This window comes from Vulpes vulpes, chromosome 2 (genome assembly GCF_048418805.1).
Source record: "Vulpes vulpes isolate BD-2025 chromosome 2, VulVul3, whole genome shotgun sequence".
Classification (NCBI taxonomy): domain Eukaryota; kingdom Metazoa; phylum Chordata; class Mammalia; order Carnivora; family Canidae; genus Vulpes; species Vulpes vulpes.
In genome coordinates, this window is record NC_132781.1 from 81,036,229 (window position 1) to 81,055,385 (window position 19,157).

Below are 19,157 nucleotides of genomic sequence, written 5' to 3' on the forward strand. Positions count from 1 at the left end.
GGTCCCTTAAATGAAAACTGTCTGGGACCATAGCACATATATCATTTGAATCCAACTGTTTACATGTATCTAAAAAGAAAAGGGAGGATCATCCAACCATTATATGAAAGGAAAAATCTGATTATCATTTTCTATTTTTTAAATTTAACCAGGGGGTAGCAGTTTTAAATACCACACAGGTTGCATTATTATCTTAACTGCTGGAGATAATACACAGAGCAGACGAAGTAATACACTTGCTTTGTTATTGAAGATTCTATCTATCTGCTGTTATAGGACACTGTGATTCAGAAAGAATAGTGGGGATTGATATAAATCATGCTTTAAAATTATTAAAAATCAAAGTGATAGAAACAGTAAGAAAGTTTGGAGCAGAAGCTAAAGTGCACTCAGACATTCTCTTTTTCTTACTTATTATGAATATGTAAGAGTTTTATAAAACATTATGATGTAATGCTCAGTACCTTGGGTGGTATCTAAGAACTCATCCTGAATCAGAAGGCTTCTCTGGAATTTATTCATTCAACAGATATTTGTTTTTCTCTCTGTTCTAGCCACTGAGTAAAGCACAATAAACAATAATAGACAAGAACCTTGATGCCAATCCTTTGGAAACTTTGCAGCTTAATAGAGGGATAGACATTAAAAAATAAGTAAACAAACATGTACTCAGTATTGTGGAAAAGCACAGGATGTGATGAGGACAAATAATGGTACGAAATACAAATCAACAGTGGGGGGTCAGGGAAAGCATCTCTGAGGTAGTAGCATTTATGACAAGGCCTAATGCAATGGAAAAATTGAGAAATGGCCAATATTACCTTTAATTTCACTAATCCTTTTTTCTTTCTTTCTTTCTTTCTTTCTTTCTTTCTTTCTTTCTTTCTTTCTTTCTCTCTCTCTCTCTCTCTCTCTCTCTCTCTTTTTTTTAAGAGAGCATGCACGCACATGGAGGGAAGGAATGGAGGAAGGGAGAGAGAGAATCTTAAGTAGGTTTCATGCTCAGCACAGAGCCCAGTGAGGGGTTTGCTCTCACCACCCTGAGATCATGACCTGAGCCCAAATCAAGAGTCGGATGCTTAAATGACTGAGCCACTGAGGCACCCCAATCTTCTGTTTTTTTTTTTTAATTTATTCACAAGAGACACACAGAAAGAGGCAGAGACACAGGCAGAGGGAGAAGCACATTCTTTGTGGCGACCCTGAAGCGGGACTCGATCCCAGGACCCGGGATCACACCCTGAACCAATGGCAGATGCTTGACCGCTGAGCCACCTAGGTGTCCCTTCTTTTTTTTTTCCCCTTCTTCTGTTTTTTAGTCCTTTCTTCTGTTGTATAAAATCTGATGCTAATCCATCTAATGCATTTTTCAATTCTATGATTTCCATTGGTTCTTTTTCATAGTTTTAAATCTTTTTCTGAAACTCCCCATCTTTTCATATATTAAATTAATCTCTTCCTATGGACTTTTTAAAACTTTTTATTTTGAAATTATTGTAGATTCCTAAAAAGCTGCAAAGACAGCACAGAGAGGTCCCATGTACCCTTCGCCCATCTTCTCCCATTGACTATAGCTCACTTAACTATTGTACAATATCACCCAGGAAACTGACTGACATTGGTGTAAAGTGTGTCTTGTTCTGCATAATTCCATTACATGTGAAGATTCACATGAGCACCACTGCCAGATACAGAACTATTCCACAACTTCAAGGATCTGCCTCATGCTACCCCTTTCTAATCACACTTAATCCCTCCCCTTTATCACTAACTCCTGGCACCCACTAATTCATTCTTCAATCTCTGTAATTTTGTTATTTCAGGCATATTACAATAAATGGAATCATACAGTGTTTAATATTTTAGGATGGGCTTTTTTTTTTTCCACTCAGCATAATGGCCTTGAGATCCATTCAAGTTGTATGTATCACTAGTGCATTACTCTTTATTGGGCTAGTGGTCCATGGTAGGAATATACTACAGTTTGCTTGACAATTTGCCTATTACAGGATATTTCTGTTGTTTTCTGTTTGGAGCTATTACCTATGAATTTTTCACTTATATTAACTGTAGTTATTATTATTAATTGTGGTCCTTATCTTTTAAGCCAACATTGAGACTTTTGTAGTTCTGTTTCTAGTGACTAAATTTTTTCTCTTGAGCATGTTTTCTTGTTTTCTTTTTTTCTCATGCCTAGTAATTGTTTATTAGATTCTATGTCATTGATGCACTGTAGAGACTCAGGATTCTGTTTATTTCCCTGACAAGTGTTGAGTTTTGTTTTAACAGGCAGTTAAATTACTAATAGGTCACCCAGAATGTATAGTGACTTGGTTTCATGTGTAGTTAGTGTGGGTCTATTTTAGTTCTTCCTTAACTGAAGGAGAATCCCTTATTTTTGCTCTTTTTCAGCCTGTCAGCTATTTTTCCCTTCCAGACTTCTTAACATTTTGTTTTGTAGTTCAGGGATGAACCTTGGATTTGTGGGAAGGTGATATTCAGATTTTGAGTTTTTTTTGTGGCTCACTTCTTTCTAAGATATCTAGGAAATCTGGAAGTATCAAACTCTAAGTTCTGATTCATCAGACCAATAAAACTGTAGGGGTTTTGTTTGTTGTTGTTTTTTGTTCTTCCTGAAGTTCTGCTGTCCCACATCCCCCAGACTGGGGAGAGGCCTCAGGGCAAAGATGTACAGAGATTTCACAGTGTCATTCCCTTTCTTTGAGGGTTGATTCTCTTTTAGTTTTTGCTTCTTTTTAGTTACTCTGCTATGTCTTCAAGCAGATTTAAAAAATTTTTTGCTCAGGGTTTATAATTTTTAATCCATAGAAGGGCCAGTCTGATATAAACTACTCTTTCATGTCTTAACATGATTTATTTATTTTGTCTTTTGTGTTTCTGTGAAAAGTATTTGTGGAGTTTTTGTCTAGCTTTTCATGGATAAAAACACATTTTTATTTTCTCCTTCTCCTTCTTCTTCTTTTAAAAGATTTTATTTATTTATCCAGGGGGGCACAGACAGAGGCAGAGACATACATGTCTCTGAGAGAGAAGCAGGGTCCTTGCGGGAAGCCCGATGTGGGACTCGATCCCTGGACCCTGAGATCACGACCTGAGCCAAAGGCAGACGCTCAACCACTGAGCCACTCAGGTGCCCCCACATTTTTATCTTCTTTAAGTGTTTCATCTCCTGACAACTGGGGCGGATTTTTCTACCCTTTCTACTGGGATTCAAATCTTAAAATGTCAATTCACCTGGAAAAAAAGTTTTCTAATTTGAGATCCAGGGAAATCTTACTATGTTTAAGCCCAGTGCTACTCAAACAGCCTGCTCATGACATAAAGATCAGTTAGATAGACGCATTTTACTTATTAGTGCAGTCACTAAGTCCTCTTCAGAGCAATATATATTATACATTTAGATATGATATGACATACAGGCTTTTCTTTTGTCTTTATTTGTCCTATAGCAGCTTAGAGAAGTTCTCTGATATCCTGGGGTGGAATCAAGGCAATGACCAAAGAGTTCGGCTAAGTCTCTTCCATGATTTTTGTAATGATCTGAATGAATTGATTTCAGTTTACTTGAGCTTGCCATTTAATCACCTTTCTAGAGAACATTGCTTTTCTAGCCAACTGAAAGGCTCTGTTTTCTCCTTGTTACCTTCTTTGTGTTTTAATTTTATTTGAACAGTTTTATTTTATTGAAAAATTAGATTTATTTCAATTTCTCATTTCTAGGAAAAGAATTATACTGCAAGTCCACGTGCAAATGACTTTACATGTGGATCTAATTATTTTTTCAACAAAAACTGGGTCAAAGAATATGCTGATTTAATTTTAATTTTAATTTTTTTCCATTTTTCTTTTTTTTAATATTTTATTTAAATTCAATTTGCCAACATATAGTATAGCACTCAGTGCTCATCTCATCATGTGTCCTTGTTACCTTTCTAAATTCTACTTATTTTTGAATGTCCATTCAAGTTCATATCTTTGGATTTTCCTACCAGTGAACCTATGCCACTTTACTTATGTAGGCCTTCCCCCCATGATATATCAATTAACATACATTCTGAGCCATTCAGAAGACCAGTTTTGGCTTGGAAGGCAACTGAGATAGGAATGAGATAAGGCAGAAATGAGGTACCCTTAAAAAATTCTGCTAACACTTTTAAAGTCGGTATGGTTACAATCTGACAATAGGAAGGAAGCCTTTTACTTTCAGATATACTCCTCAAGATAGGTGCTGTCCTGTTTCATTTTATAATCTAATTGCCTCCTAGGAGTATAATTTTCTTTCCGAGGAAGATCAGAAGATTCCTGAGGGCAAGTATCATGCTTTCTCCTTCTCCCATAGAATCCAGCTTAATATTTCACATAAGAGTAAAAATGTATTTGGATCAGCTACTTTGGATCTTGACCATTTGACTGAATCTGTTTGGTATTTTGCTCACTAGTTACCTGACAGTGTTTGTCCAGTTTTGGTGTCCCACCAAAATCATGAAGATACAACTTGGAAGATTTATAGTTTGGCTTCTGCCTGATTTTCCAACCACTTCTCATTCTACATTTTCTCCCTCACTTGCTATACTCTTGCCACATTAGTCTTCTCTTTGTACTGGCCCACACCAAGCAATTCCTTCCTCAGAGTCTCTGTACTTTCATTTCCTCTGCGTGGAATAGGCACAGCATGGTTACTGCTGCTCACCTCTTAGGTCTCAGATCCACTGGTCATGTCTCAGATAGGTCTTTCTCATCATCTGCTCTACATTCCCATTCCTTGTTCCCTTGAATCTGCTCCAAATCATTCACTTACCCATTTCTCTGTTTTGTTTTCTTCAGAGCACTTACTACAACCTGAAATTATCTTCTTAATACATTTTTACATGTTTATTGCCTGTCTTCCCACATTAGAATCTAAACTCTATGAGAGCTGAGCCAGGAACTTTGTCTCCTTCAGAGAAGTATTTCTAATGCTCAGAACAGAGGTTAAATAAATGAATATTTGTGTGTGCCATCTTGAAAACAATTTATAGTGGATATCGTATTTCAATGTACATAATTTGATTTCAGTGAAATGTGGCATAGAAGCAGAGGCTAAAGATATGTTCTCAAAGAATAAAAGGGGTATTAATTTTAGTTAATTCCACCCAGCAAAAGCATAGGTCATAGGATCTACCATTGTAAAGCAAAAGAAAAATAGTGACAATGTCTTATTTATAATGATAATAGCTAGCTAGCTATAGTGATAATGAACACTCACTATGTTCCAAGTATTGTTACAAATATTAGGCTTTAGAAAAATACTCATCTAGTTCACATAACAACTCTGTGAGGTAGGTATACTAAAATAATCTCTGTTTTATGGATAATCACACTGAGAAGAGAGGTTAGATGAGGAGTAACGTAGATTGATTTGCTTGAAGTTATAAAGCCAGTAGTAGTGGAGCTGGGAATCAAACTCAAGCAGTTTAACTCCAGTCTGTGTTTGTAACCACTGGACTGTATTTCTTTATTTCCACTTAGTACAGAACTGATTCACTTTAGTCCTCTCACTTATTTATCAAGCAAATCTGGCATTATTCTTCTGTATAGAGTTTTACAACTACATAGTTTAGGAAGAATAATGGACTTGGAATTGAATTTTAGGCCCAGGTACATTATTAATTTATGTTAATTTCAACCTAACTTCTTTAATACTCAGTTCTCAAACATGGAAAAAGGAAGGGTATTTGAGCTATATTAAAGATATATTAATATACTTTTTTTCCGTTATGGGAGCCTTGAGAACCAGGTGCTAATACATTTTGGAAGAATATTGTTAGGAATATTTAATACATTACCTGAACTTTATTCATCTCCAGTTTGTTCTTTTCATTGGCGCTCTGGTCTTGTTTGCTAGCTCCCTTTTTCTGAGGGCCTTTTCCAAAGAAGATGTAATTTACAAAGGCATATTCCAGTAGAGCCAGGAACACAAACACAAAGCAACCCATCAGGTAAATATCAATCGCTTTGACATATGGGATCTTTGGCAAGGTCTCCCTGAGGTGAGTGCTGATGGTTGTCATTGTCAGCACAGTGGTGATTCCTACGAAACAGAAAGACACAGCTTAGCTGAATGTACTCATTAAGCTGCCCTTTAAAGAATGGGGAGACAGATGCAATTTCCGTAGTGATGTCCCAGAATGATGGTAGTATTGCCATAAACCATTGGGCAGAAAGAGCAAACATTTTGAAAGACAAAGCTGCAGACTTCCCCCATACAGTCCATGAACAAATCATAAAACAAGATGTACCATTAATGGAGGATTGGAAAACATTTTTTTAAAAAATAGTGCACATAGGAAAAAGAAAAGTAAATGGAAAGGCATATCAAAATCCCATTGATATGCTTACTGTCTACTGTCAAATGTCCTTTGTCCTGTTACACACCACATCTTCTTCCTTCTCTCAGCATCTCACATTCCTACTAAATCTGTCCTTGGGATACTAATGCCCACAATGAAAGTTTGTGACCGGTCTGAGGTCAGTCCATTTATCTACAACACATCCAGGCCATAAGATCAGCATTACACATTGTTACACTAATAATGCATCATTCATAATGAGACGGCTCTAAAAGAAGAAGTACGTAAGAAAGTTCATGATTTGCATCAAGCACTTGATTTATGTAATTTTTAGATATAATCTTGTTGCTTTGGTTTTTCAAGTATTACCTTTACTTCTTGATTCCAGAGTCAAGAATGAATTAGTTCCCTGGAATCAAGAAAAGACTCTGAAAAATTCAACTTAGATTTGTTGAAGAAGATTAAGACTGTAAACTTTCAAAAGGAAAATGATGTTTTGTTTATTTTGTTAAATGCAGCTTTCTTTACCATAGAATGTTTGCATGGCTGCATAATATTTGGTGATGATGATAGTGATGCTGAAATGTAACTAAGAAAAACAAGTTGCAAAAAGGAAGTTGGAACCTAATGTAGATAATTCATGCTGCAATACTAATATTACACATTTATATAGCATATTACACTTTTAAACACAGGTATGCTTTATATTATATGGCTGTAATGACAGCTTGCTGAGTATGATAGGGCAGGTATATTATTCCTGTTTTATGGCTGAATAAACAGAAATTCTGAGATTAGTTATTTTGCTGTAGATCACCCAGCTAGGGGCAAAAAAGCAAGGAGGTGTTAAATAAAGGCATTTAAAATAAAGCAGAGATAGGATGAAACCTGAAATTTGATGACAGTCCTTAAAAATAAAGACAGGAAATGTTAAAATGGACATTAAAGACAAAGGGCAGCTGGCAAAGAGAATGGGAGGTAGAAAATGAAAAGGGGAAAAAAAGAGTTTAGCACTCATTTACCTGTCAGATTATTTTAGATAAATTCCCTGATTTGATTATTCAACTTTTAAGAGAATAGTCAGGATTACCATATAGAAAGTTAAAATGATTCAGATCAGTGATGAATTCAAATGTGCTGCACTCTCATGAAATGTCATCATGAATGGTCTTATTTCTTTCAATAAAAATTTAAATTTTGCCTAATATAATTCTAGTTCATAGAATTATGAACTAATAATCCGTAGCAGAAATAAACAGTTTATTTACAAATCTACTAATTGCACTTCCATTTTTACTCCTTGGTTTAAATTTTTGGCAAGTTGGGTTAGTAAATAAATGCCTTTTTTATTTAGTTGTTTTAAAAGAGCACAGATTCATTTCAAAGAAAAGATTAAGTCAGCATTTTTATGTGCTGACATCTCTAATCAAAATATCATTAGCTTTGAGAACAGATGTGTAAAGAGAACCACAATTCATGATCTTGATAGTAATTATTCCCTGCTGTGCACATCATCTATTATTTTTTCCTTAACTCGTATTCATGGCCAAATAATACGTGCAGATTCATACCTGTGATGTGATACATTATTTGTTGGCTTTCCTTAGTTTTGAATGTTCAAAAGTTGAGAAGGGGCTTCCAGAACTTGACTTTGTGAGCCATTAGAAATTACTCAGCCATTAGAAATAAGCTAGAGAGATGACTATTGGTGTAGGTGTGGAAGGATATACTGAGTGTCTAACTCAGTTTAGCAATCTCAAAAGAAGGGATGTGAATGTCAGTTTAGCTGGAAATGATGCTGTTATGTATTTGGGGTGTGTGTGTGTGTGTGTGTGTGTGTGTGTGTGTGTGTGCACGTATGTCTCTGCCTCTCTCTCTGTGTCTCTCATGAATAAATAAATAAAATCTTAAAGAAAAAGGACTCTGGGATTAAATAATGAGGCAGACCCACACATGCTCAGATTTGTCAAACAGACCTTACATATTCTAACTTTCCAAGGAACCCTCTAAAGCCTCAAATATAGCCTTTCAGCTTGCAGCAATTACTCAGCCATGGCAAGATTAATTTTCAATTTTCTTCCCTGAGGAAGGAAGCCATTTTTATTCCATCCTGATCACAGATCATTAATATAGCTGATGAATGTCTGTGCCTTATTCAAATGTGATGAGCTATGTTTAAGGGAAACTCAAATCTATATGACTTAACTTTAGTTAATGTTTGAAAGATAGTATTGCCCAACAATTGACATAGCTTGTTAATAGTCACAAGGTTTAGCTTTTCCAAAATCCATTTGAGAATAATGAATTTTAATATTCTTTACTGTAAAAAGCAGGGACCAAAGAGGAAATCACCACAAAGTTAGGAAAAATTAGTGTAATAAGAATTTAAAAGTAGACTCTAAGAAGCACTTATATAGTTAGTATTAAATATATTCCAAGATTTTGTTTTTTGGTAAAATGCTAAAAAGATATTTCATTGTAAAACATTCATCCTGAAAATGCTTACACTTAGGTGCTTTACTATCAAGGACCATTAACGGTCATCTCATTCTTTGACTTGCTCTGATAGACACCCGTGCCTATAATTTCTTACATTGGTTGGTTGGTTGAAGTTGAATTGTACTAGTTCTCTGCAGTGCTGGGAATGCATTACCTAGTGCAACTCTGGCTGCAGATGCATCATAGTTGATCCAAAAAGACACCCAGGACAGAATTGTAATCAGTGTGGAAGGCATGTAGGTTTGTAAAATGAAGTAACCAATGTTTCTCTTTAGACGAAAACTTAGTGACAGTCGTGGATATGCCCCTGAGTTAAAAAAAAAAAAAAAAGAAAGAAAAGAAAAAAGAAAAAAGAAAACAAAAATCAGATCTCCATTTGGTAGGAATCATCTTTCTTTCACAGTGCTCCTACTTCACTTTGGGGAAAATATCCTCACCAGTTGTGAACTCCACTTTCTTGGATACCATCTTATAGTCGACAATTGAAAACTGAGGAAGCTCAATTTTATTGACTCCAGTTACTGCTCCCTCTCCTCCATTCCAGTAAAACTCAATGTCATCCGTGGTATAGCCATCTGAAACCAAGAAATTTAGTATAGTTAAATAGAGTTCATTTGGTCTAGAAATTCATTTTGAAGACAGTCTGGGAGCCAGAGAGAAAATACCCAGCAAGTGATGGTAAGATGACAATACTTTAAATCAGGATGGCATATAGGTCTCACGATGAGAACTATTCCTGATGGGTTGGTTGGTTGTGGCAGCACTGATAAGATGGATGCATCTGGCTTCGTGGACATAAGCTCTGTGATCATCCAGTGATTTCTGTTATCACTGTTCTATATTTGCTTTTGCATCTACTAATGGGAACATCTACTAATGGGAACTAGATAGCTAGGAGTGCCTGGTGGCTCAGTTGATTATGGGCCCGATTTTTTATTTGGGCTCAGGTCATGACCTACTGAGATCCCACATTTTGCTCCACACTGAGTGGGGAGTTGGCTTAGGATTTTTTCCCTTTGCCTCTGTACCTGCTTGCATGCATTCTGTTTCTCCCTAAAAGAAATTTATAAAAAGGTAATAGGACAGCTGGATTCCAGTACCTGAGCATAGATTTTTAGTATACATCATTTAACAACAGTAATTATTGAGCACATATTTATTAAAAGGGAAACAGGAAGGGTAAAAGGATGGAGTATAATGAAAGACCAAATTTGTACATACCCATTTATATGGTCAGGACATTTAAAAAGTAAATATACATTTCTTTTAGAATATAAGCAAGCTTCCATTTTATATTTTTGTTACATCTAATATATAGGTGAAAAATCCATATAGTTCTTAATTTAAGAAAAATTTGCATCTACTGATGGGAACTCTTTGGTTAACTAGATAGCTAGGAGTGCCTGGTGGTTCAGTTGATTATGGGCCCGATTTTTGATTTAAGGATTACATGAAAATTAAGAACTATATGAATTTTTCACCTAAAATTTAATTCAAGGTATATTTCACATACAATATTACATTTCAGGTTTCAGGTGATTGATAATTTTATACAGTATGCTTACTGCAGTAAGTGTGGAAGAACTATATGAATTCTTGATAATACTTGTATAGCTTAATATTTATGAGGGTGAGCTTTTGTTAGTTTAAGAGGAATGTGTAGAGGATTGTAGAGTGTATTAGAAAGGTCTATCCTAAAGTCTATTCTCTTTCCCTTTCCACTTCTGCTCCCACAGTGGCTTAGCTGGATTATGGTCATTTAAAGGACTAACTTGTATAAAAACAATATATGGATATATTTAAAAATCTAAAAATCATTTAAGGCCATGGAAAGATTGGAAGATTACCCTTTGAAGAAAAGGCAAGTTCTTGGACCTAAAAGGAAATAGTTTTAAAGAGAAATAAAACAAGATGTATTGAGACATACCATAGTAAATAATAACCTCCATAGAGTGACAAAAATAAATATAAAACAGTTATGGTTTTGTCACCAAACTGTCACTTCTACCTGGTAGAGACAAAGAAGATATTTCTAAGTTCATTTATATTTATATTCACTTCAAATAAAAAAGCATCAAATATTTTTTCCGGTAAAATTAATAGGATTTGAGTTTCAAAGATAACCATATAATGTAGTAGACATTATGCTGACCTACTTTTGATTAAAGCCAGTAACGTTTTTTCAAGAGATTAAAAAAACAATATATTTAAAATTTAGAAGTGGAGTGCTATGTGCCAAAGGATCACCATCAACATATTATTGCAAGAATGTAAGAAATTTTAAGCTTTTCTTTTTTTGAGGGGAAATAAACCTGTCTTAACTTTATTGCTTTAAATTTTTCTAATTTCTCAAGAAGCTCTTTTTTTGAAATCTTATTCTTAAACTCATTGAACCATAACTGTTTTATATTTATTTTTGTCACTCTATGGAGGTTATTATTTACTATGGTATGTCTCAATACATCTTGTTTTATTTCTCTTTAAAACTATTTCCTTTTAGGTCCAAGAACTTGCCTTTTCTTCAAAGGGTAATCTTCCAAGTGCAGACATAGAAATAGAAGATATTTACTTACTCTCTGGTGTCAGAGAGGCTGTAAGACCCTCTTTACCTAGTGGACTGAGAGTGATCTACATCTTATTGGCATATTGATTTATTGGTATATTGGGGGTTTATCCCAAATTTAGATAAGAGTCTGTAATCTGATAAGAACTTCTGAACTCAAGAGAGTCTTGAGTCAAGTCAAGGCTTGTCTTGAGAAGGCAAGCCACAGATTGGGAGAAAAAATATTTGTAAAAGACTTAAAACTCAACAATAAGAAAACAAACAACCTGATCAAAAAATGGGCCAAAGATACCTCACCAAAGAATATATACAAATGGCAAATAAGCATATGAAAAGATGCTCAAAGTTATATATTTTCAGGGACACCCAAATCAAAACAATAGAAAGATACCATTACACATCTATAGGAATGGTAAAAATCTGGAACACTAACACCACCAAATGCCAGATGTGAAGCAACAGGAATGCTCACTCATTGCTAGTGGGGAATTAAAATGGCACAGCCATTTTGGAAGACAGTTTTGCAGTTTCTTTAAGAAAACCAAACATACTCTTACCATGCCATCAAGTAATCAGTTGTGCTCCACAGTATTTACCCAAAGGAGTTGAAAACTTTTAATCATACAAAAACCTGCTGCAGATGTTTATAGGAGCTTTATTCATAATTGCTCAAACTTGGAAGCAACCAAGGCATCTGCCCTTTGGTAGGTGAATGGGTAAGTAAACTATGGTAACTTCAGACAATTGACTATTATCCAGCAATAAAAATAAATGGGCTGTTAAGCCAGGAAAAGACATGGAGGAAACTTATGTGCATGTTAGTAAGTTAAAGAAGCCAGTCTGAAAAGGCTACATCCTATATGATTCTATGTGACAGTCTAGAAAAGGCAAAACTACGGAGACACTAAAAAGATCAGTGATTGCCAGGGGTTAGAGGTGGGGAGGGATGAATAAGCAGAGTGCAGATGATTTTTAGGGCAGTGAAAATACTGCGTGGGACACTATAATGGTGGATACATGTCATTATACATTTGTCCAAATCCACAGAATGCATGACACTAAGAATGAACCCTGAGGTAAACTACGGACTTTGGGTGATTATGATATGTCCATATAGGTTCATTAGCTGTAACAAGTGTACCACTCAGGTAGGGGGGATGTTGATAGTGGGGGAGGATGTTTAGGAGCAGGGGCCATATGAGAAATCTCTATATCTTCCTCTTAATTTTGCTGTGAAACTAAAACGGCTCTAAAAAAAGGTAAATTCTTTTTAAAAAATCTTCTAAAAAACTCCACAAAAACATATACATACATATGTATAGATAGATAAATACATAAATAAATACAATTTGATGGTAATTTCAGAGGATCATGGATCCCCCTGGATCCCATTTACGAGTTCTGGAATGAGAACCTCCTTTTTTGGGGAAAATGACTAGAGGCAATATGGCAGCTTAAATTCAACCCGGAGAGTCTGTCTCCCTTCCACTTCCAATCCAAAGTCCCACATGAAGTAGAATCTGATAATGTGAGGTTGCAACTCTGTTTGGATCTGGTGAACAATGGTGTCATCGGTTCTCCTTCCCACTCTCTCTGGGACTAGAGGGAGTCTGGGGACTAGTGGCATGAGTTTCTGGATGGAGATTGGAACAGTGAGGTTAAAGCTGGGGACAAGGGCTCTTTGGGCCTATTAAATAAATAAAGGGTACGAACAGCTGTGTGACTGGAGGAATTGTTTTTTCAGTCCTTTAAGGAGAGGTGGGGGGGTTAAAAAGGCTGTCTCAGAGAGAAAGACTACCACTTGGTGTATCAGCAGGAGAATGATCACTTACTAAGAGCTCACCCTACTTTTCACCTAGAACATTTCTTTACATTTATGTTTCTCTGGCAGCTGGGCCCAAACCCCAAAGTGCATGCGGAAAAAAAATGTTTATAAGGAAATCCAAGAAGAAAAACAAGCAGAACATCCAGAGTAGATGGCTTCTAGTGAAAACAACCAGTGGTGGAAGCAGACAATAGTTTTAACTCTTCATTTCCCACACTTATTAAAAATATAGGAACACTCTATACATATTTATATATACATGCATATATATATGTACACTTAAATAGATTAGAGCACAGAATCTTTCCTTGTGCTATAAAACCCATAGGTTTCAGACAAATTGAGAAGATGGTCACTGGTGAGGCCAGATTAATGTCTTAGAAGACAATTTGAAAGAAGTACCTCAAAAGAGAACAAAATTATAGAGATTTGGAAAGTATGAAGAAAACATAATGGCTTTTAAACAAAGGGCATCTAGGAGACCTAGTCTATAAATAGTAGGCATCCTTGAAAGAAGAAGAGGAGTCGTAATAAATAAAACACAAGTTCTCTTGAGCTTAATAAATAAATAAATAAATAAATAAATAAATAAAGTATTCTGCAGATCAAAAGTCTCATTGTATTAGGTAATTGTGATATCATTCCTAAACTCCAAGAATAGAAGAATAAGCTCAGAATTTTCCATACAGAAACTACAAGGTATTTTCAAAGGAAAACATATTGGACTTCTTATACTGAAAGGAAAGGCTACGGGATAACATCTACAGAATATCTATAGACAAAAAGGGTAGCAAATGTGAGACCCAAGGGTCCCATTCCATGCCAAGATACTGCTTCTTTCCAGGGATGATATACAGAGATCAGAGAACAGATCACCCAGGGGCCTGTTTGAGGAAACTATTCTACAGAAAAGTCTAATCAAATGAATGAAGCAGGCTGGATAAATAACACATAGGGGCAATCACCTTGGAAACAGGGGGACTGTAAAGAATCATAAGACTACTTTGTTTCAGTTTGTGCAAACAAATTAGAAAATCTGAATGAAATAAATGATTTTCTTGTAAAAAAAAAAACATCTGCTAAGTTCAAATCAGGAGAGACACGGAAGATCAAAACAGCTCGATTTCACTTCCTACAAACAGACACTCACTAGACTCAAATATTTAAGAACTTATAATTCTATTACTACTTAAACAGTTCCAAAGTAATGGTTAAGAATGAACACTTCCAAATTATTTTCACAAGGTAAGTAGAGCATATTAAACAAAATCTAGCAGTACTTTAAATAATAAAGCACATTGAGGATTATTCCAAGAGTGTAAATTGTTCAACATTAGAAAAATCTAGTAACGTACTTCATTATATTAACAGATTTAAAGAGAAGGAGAACATATAATTATTTACAGAGGTGCCAAAGGGCACTTGACCAAACGTAATAACCATTTAGTCTTTTAACAAAACAACGTCCCTCAATAAATATGAATAGGTGGACACTTCCTTACATAGTAAGATGTATCTATCTCGGTCTCAAAGTCAGCATCATGTTTATTGTGAAAACACTAAAACATTCCATAGAGTTGGGCTTTTATTTCATTCCATGAATTATTATAAATTTCAAATTAATTATAGTTTAACCTAGAAAATAAAACTATGTATGTACTAGAAGAAAATGAGGGAGAATTCTTTTATAATCCTGGCATTGAGGAGGCCTTTCTAACTGTAACACAACAACCAGAACTTATTAAAAAAAAAAAAAAAAGACAGAATTGTCTATATTAAAAAAAAAAAAAACTCAGGCATTGCAAAACCCCATAAACAACATCAAAAGCAAATAATAAAAAATAATTATAGTGCATATTGCAGATAAGGGCTGTATTTCTTAATATATAGTTTCTACAAACAAAAAAAGAACCAAAAACTTAATGACAAAATGGAAAAAGGATATTAAAAGACAGTTCATTAAAAAGGGAAAAATGACCAATCTCAATCATAATAAGAAAGATACAAATTAAAATTAACAATATATCAAAAATTTTTTTTTTTTTTTGCCTGACAACCTGGCAAAAATCCATAAATTGATAACCCATTATGTTGCTGGGCATGTAGAGAAGCAAATATTGTCAGATATTGCTGGTGAGTGTCTAATAAATAAAATCTTAAAAAAAGAAAAGAAAAACTCTCCCCACCCCCCATTCTAAGTTCAGCTATACCATACTAACATTTGTGTGAAAAATGTGAGAAAAGCGAAAATATAATTATATATACTTGTATATGTATTAAAAAAATAACTCTGGAAGTCAGAAGACAAACTAATAATTATTTCCCTTGGGGGACCTAAGTAGATGGGTGATAGGGACAGGAGGGAAATTTTCACTATGTTTATCTTGATATTTTTTATTTTTGAGTGTGGCATATATGTTAAAAACAAAATACTAAATTTTAAAAAAGGACATGGAGAAGATAAAGAATGGGGTTTATTTGAGAAAATTTTACCAGCAAAGATGTAGTGCAGTGCAAATTTCCCCAAATTCTCATTATCTCTTAGCTTAGGCTCATCAGAGGTAGACTGATTCTGTAGCTGAGATTCCAGTAGAGCAGAGGAGAGAGGAGCCCCGCCTTGTAATGCTTTACTTTCTAAGGGATTGGCTAGACATCTGCATAGGACTAGGTGACCATGTGACAATGGAAGGTCCCAGGGGAGGAAGTGGCCTGATCATAAAGGTACAGCCTTAGGAACTCAGCAACTGGGACCTGCCTGTGCTTCTGTGGGGTTAACTGAGATCTGCTGAGTCTGCTCTCTGCTGGGAAGGAGGAGATGAATGAGCTTCCAGGATCATCAGGACCGGTCTCTCTTCAGAGCCATAAAAGTGCCTTCTATCAACACAAAATCGGGTCAGTTAAAAAATCCACTATGCCTCTGAGATGAAAACAAACCAACTGGCTTGGAAGAAGGAGAAGTGCTGATGTTAGGCCTGGGAAACATTTTTCCCATCCACCTTTTTTATGTGATGAATAATACTTCAGCAATATCCATTCAGGAAGATGGTGTGAGAGGTTAAGCTTTTTCAAAATGATCGACGGAATCAAAATAAGTACAATTTAGTTAAAAAAATCCTTTAAAAAATCCAAGACAATATACCCCAAATTTAAAGCTCTCTTCTTGTCTGACCTGATCTGAGTGCGGGGTTTAGACTAGCATACCCCATACACTTTGCTCACCTTTATGTGGGGCTGGACGGGTTTTCATGCAGACAGGTCCTTGTTAGTCTCATTTCACAAAGAGATAACTGTCCTATTCTGAGCTAGACTACACATGATTTTGCTCTTAGTTGGCAACGTATTTAAACTGTAATTATTTGTTAGGGAGGAAGTTCTTAAACCTAGTGTCTAGAGACTCTCTGTGGAGAGACATACTATTTATAGATCAAAGCCTGAATATAAACTGTTGCCTTTGTCCCAGTTTGGGGATGGATTCACCTATAGCTTTTGACCTCATTAAGCCTCTATCATTACTCTGTGGCCCTTGGTGGCCTGTTTCTAGTAGGAGTGAAAACAGGGCGGATCAAACACAGTTTCTATGTGAGCTTCTATGTGCTGCTCATCAGAGACACCTGCTTGCTCACCTCCCCTTCCCAAGGGCCCTAATTTAAGGCCTTTGCTGACTCTTGTCCCCTGCCATGGACAACTCTGGATTCGATCTCTCATCTTCCTGGATATCCATCAGGACCTCTGCTGAAGCACCAACTGCCTCTAAATTGGCAGGGCAAATCAATGGAAACTACATTTAACATTCCAATACACCTATTTTTGAGAGTCTACTGTGTGTCAAGCACTATTCTAGTCACTAAAGGTATACAGTGGGTCAGACTTGACACTGTTTTTCAGGATCTCGTGGTCTAGTAGCAGGCTGAGCAAACTGTTAACCTTAGGGGGTTAGAGATGGCTTTGCAGAGGATTTGGCCGGACAGATGGAGCAGGCCTGCCTGCCAGAGGGAATAACAGGTAGAGGGAATAACATATAGAGGGAATAACATAACATTAGGATGATGTCAGTGGGAAACTGTGATTTACTTCATAAAATTTACTCAATAAGCAACTCAACTTTAGCAGGAAAACTGAAATTTAAAGGGCAAAGTTAAATATATACAAACATTATAAAATCTTCAAAGATTTCAGTATGCAAAGGTAAAAGTGGGCTGAGAAGAGTAAAGGGATTGGTAGCCGTGACTGAGTGTAGGAAGAAGAGTAGGCAGACACCTAAGGCAACTAGTCACAGCTCTTCCTGCTTCCAACTGACTTTTATCAACTCAACTATGCACTTGCCTTGAACACACAAAACCGTGTTGAATTTTACTTGGCTTCTTTGTCTTTCTCCTACAGGCCCTGAGTTCCTTGAAGTCAGGGACTGGTTTCATTCCTTTCTGTACCTCAGTGCCTAGCCTACGCCCCAAGTCCCTAGCAGATAGTCAGTATCTAATAAAAGTTTGTAGACTACTGAATTCTTGCTTCTTATCATGAGGACTCCTGGCTTTGTGTTACCGACCTTACCTTGACAAACAGGCACTCACCCATATGTGAATCTCCATTCCATGAGTAGGTATCTATTGAGTGCTGACTGTGTGCCAGGGGCTGGAAAATTACGGGAGGTATAGTGATAAATAAAACTGTCGGGGCTCTTGTACTCTGGGAGCTCGTAAATGTCATCTAACATGCTAGATATTTCACCCCAGAATTCCTTTGGTGTCAGATACGATGTGTGTTGGCTTTCACTAGTATGTGTTCTGATCTTCTTCAGGAAAGACAACTATGTTTCCCAGTTTCCTTTGCAACTGAGAGTATGGATGGGACTCAGGTTCCCTGGATTAGATGGAGTTAAGTGAAGTCAGAGGTGGTATTTGGCATACTCATTTTGTTGGCATAGCTCATATAGTATATCGATGGCTCTGGAACCAGGAATTCTGGATTTAGCTTTTGTGGCCCTCAATTCAACATGGTGATAGATGCTACCTGATGACCAGCTTCCTGGTTGTGGCAGTGCTGTCAGTTTCCTTGGGGGGCAAGTCTGCACTGTGGCTCTGGGGCCACTTCCAGTAGCCCAGCCTGGAGCCTACAACTCCAGTCCTTTAATTTTGTAGGTACTACTTCCCTATATTAAATCCATTTTGGCTTAAGTGAGCCAAATGGGCTTCTGTTATCTGCAATAGAAACTGGATTGATACATCCTCTTTTTCTTCTAGGGAAGACTTATCTGCTCCAGGTTTGGGATTACCTGAGCTTTTCAGTAAAACCTCTGTGATGGCCTGTGCCAGCCATCCATTCGGTGTTTCTGTGCCTCACGTTCCACCTTCCTTCCATACACGGTGCTGCTGGGCTGGACTCCTGGTCTCACTGGCTTCCTGTCAGATGCGGCCCCTTGGAAGGGCCGCATGAAGTGTAGAAGGACGGGGAGAGGAGGGCCTGAATTCTGGCTCTAGCTGTGTGGTAGTGTCACAGCGGGGTGATGGTGCGGGTGCAGGAGGGGGATCCCAGCTACTTGAAGCTGGGCAGCGCCTCATCTGGCAATTCCACTGTATCTAGAATAGCATCTCTGGTGGGATCCCAGGGACTGGGACGCGGCCTCCAGCACGGTGTCGCAGGGGGAAGGAGGGGCACATCAGCTGTTTCCTTCGCCCCTCCAGCAACCACTTCTCCTTCTCCCTTTTGCTTTTCTAGCCCTTCCAATTTTTATAACCAATTATATTAAATTACCTTTTTTGAGAAAACTTGAGGGATTTCTGCTTTCTTGATGGGCTCCCATCAGTTTCATGGTACATCTGATTGCTGAATATTTCATCTGTTTATATAGCTTTGTGTTTATCTCTGCCATTTATGTCCTCCAGCCCTCATTATACATACCTTATGAAAGCAAAGACCTTCTTTT

General features: G+C 36.7%; 1 protein-coding gene across 1 annotated transcript in view; it reads right to left on the reverse strand.

Annotated features, from left to right (window-relative positions):
* Window positions 1–19,157, reverse strand: part of GABRB1 (gamma-aminobutyric acid type A receptor subunit beta1) — a 360,466-nt gene that overhangs the window by 14,723 nt on the left and 326,586 nt on the right. Inside the window, exons 6-8 of the mRNA XM_072749077.1 lie at window positions 9,287–9,424; window positions 9,004–9,156; window positions 5,847–6,091 (exon numbers count right to left, since the gene is read on the reverse strand). Coding sequence (XP_072605178.1) covers window positions 5,847–6,091; window positions 9,004–9,156; window positions 9,287–9,424 — 536 coding nt within the window. The remainder of the gene's footprint in view (window positions 1–5,846; window positions 6,092–9,003; window positions 9,157–9,286; window positions 9,425–19,157) is intronic.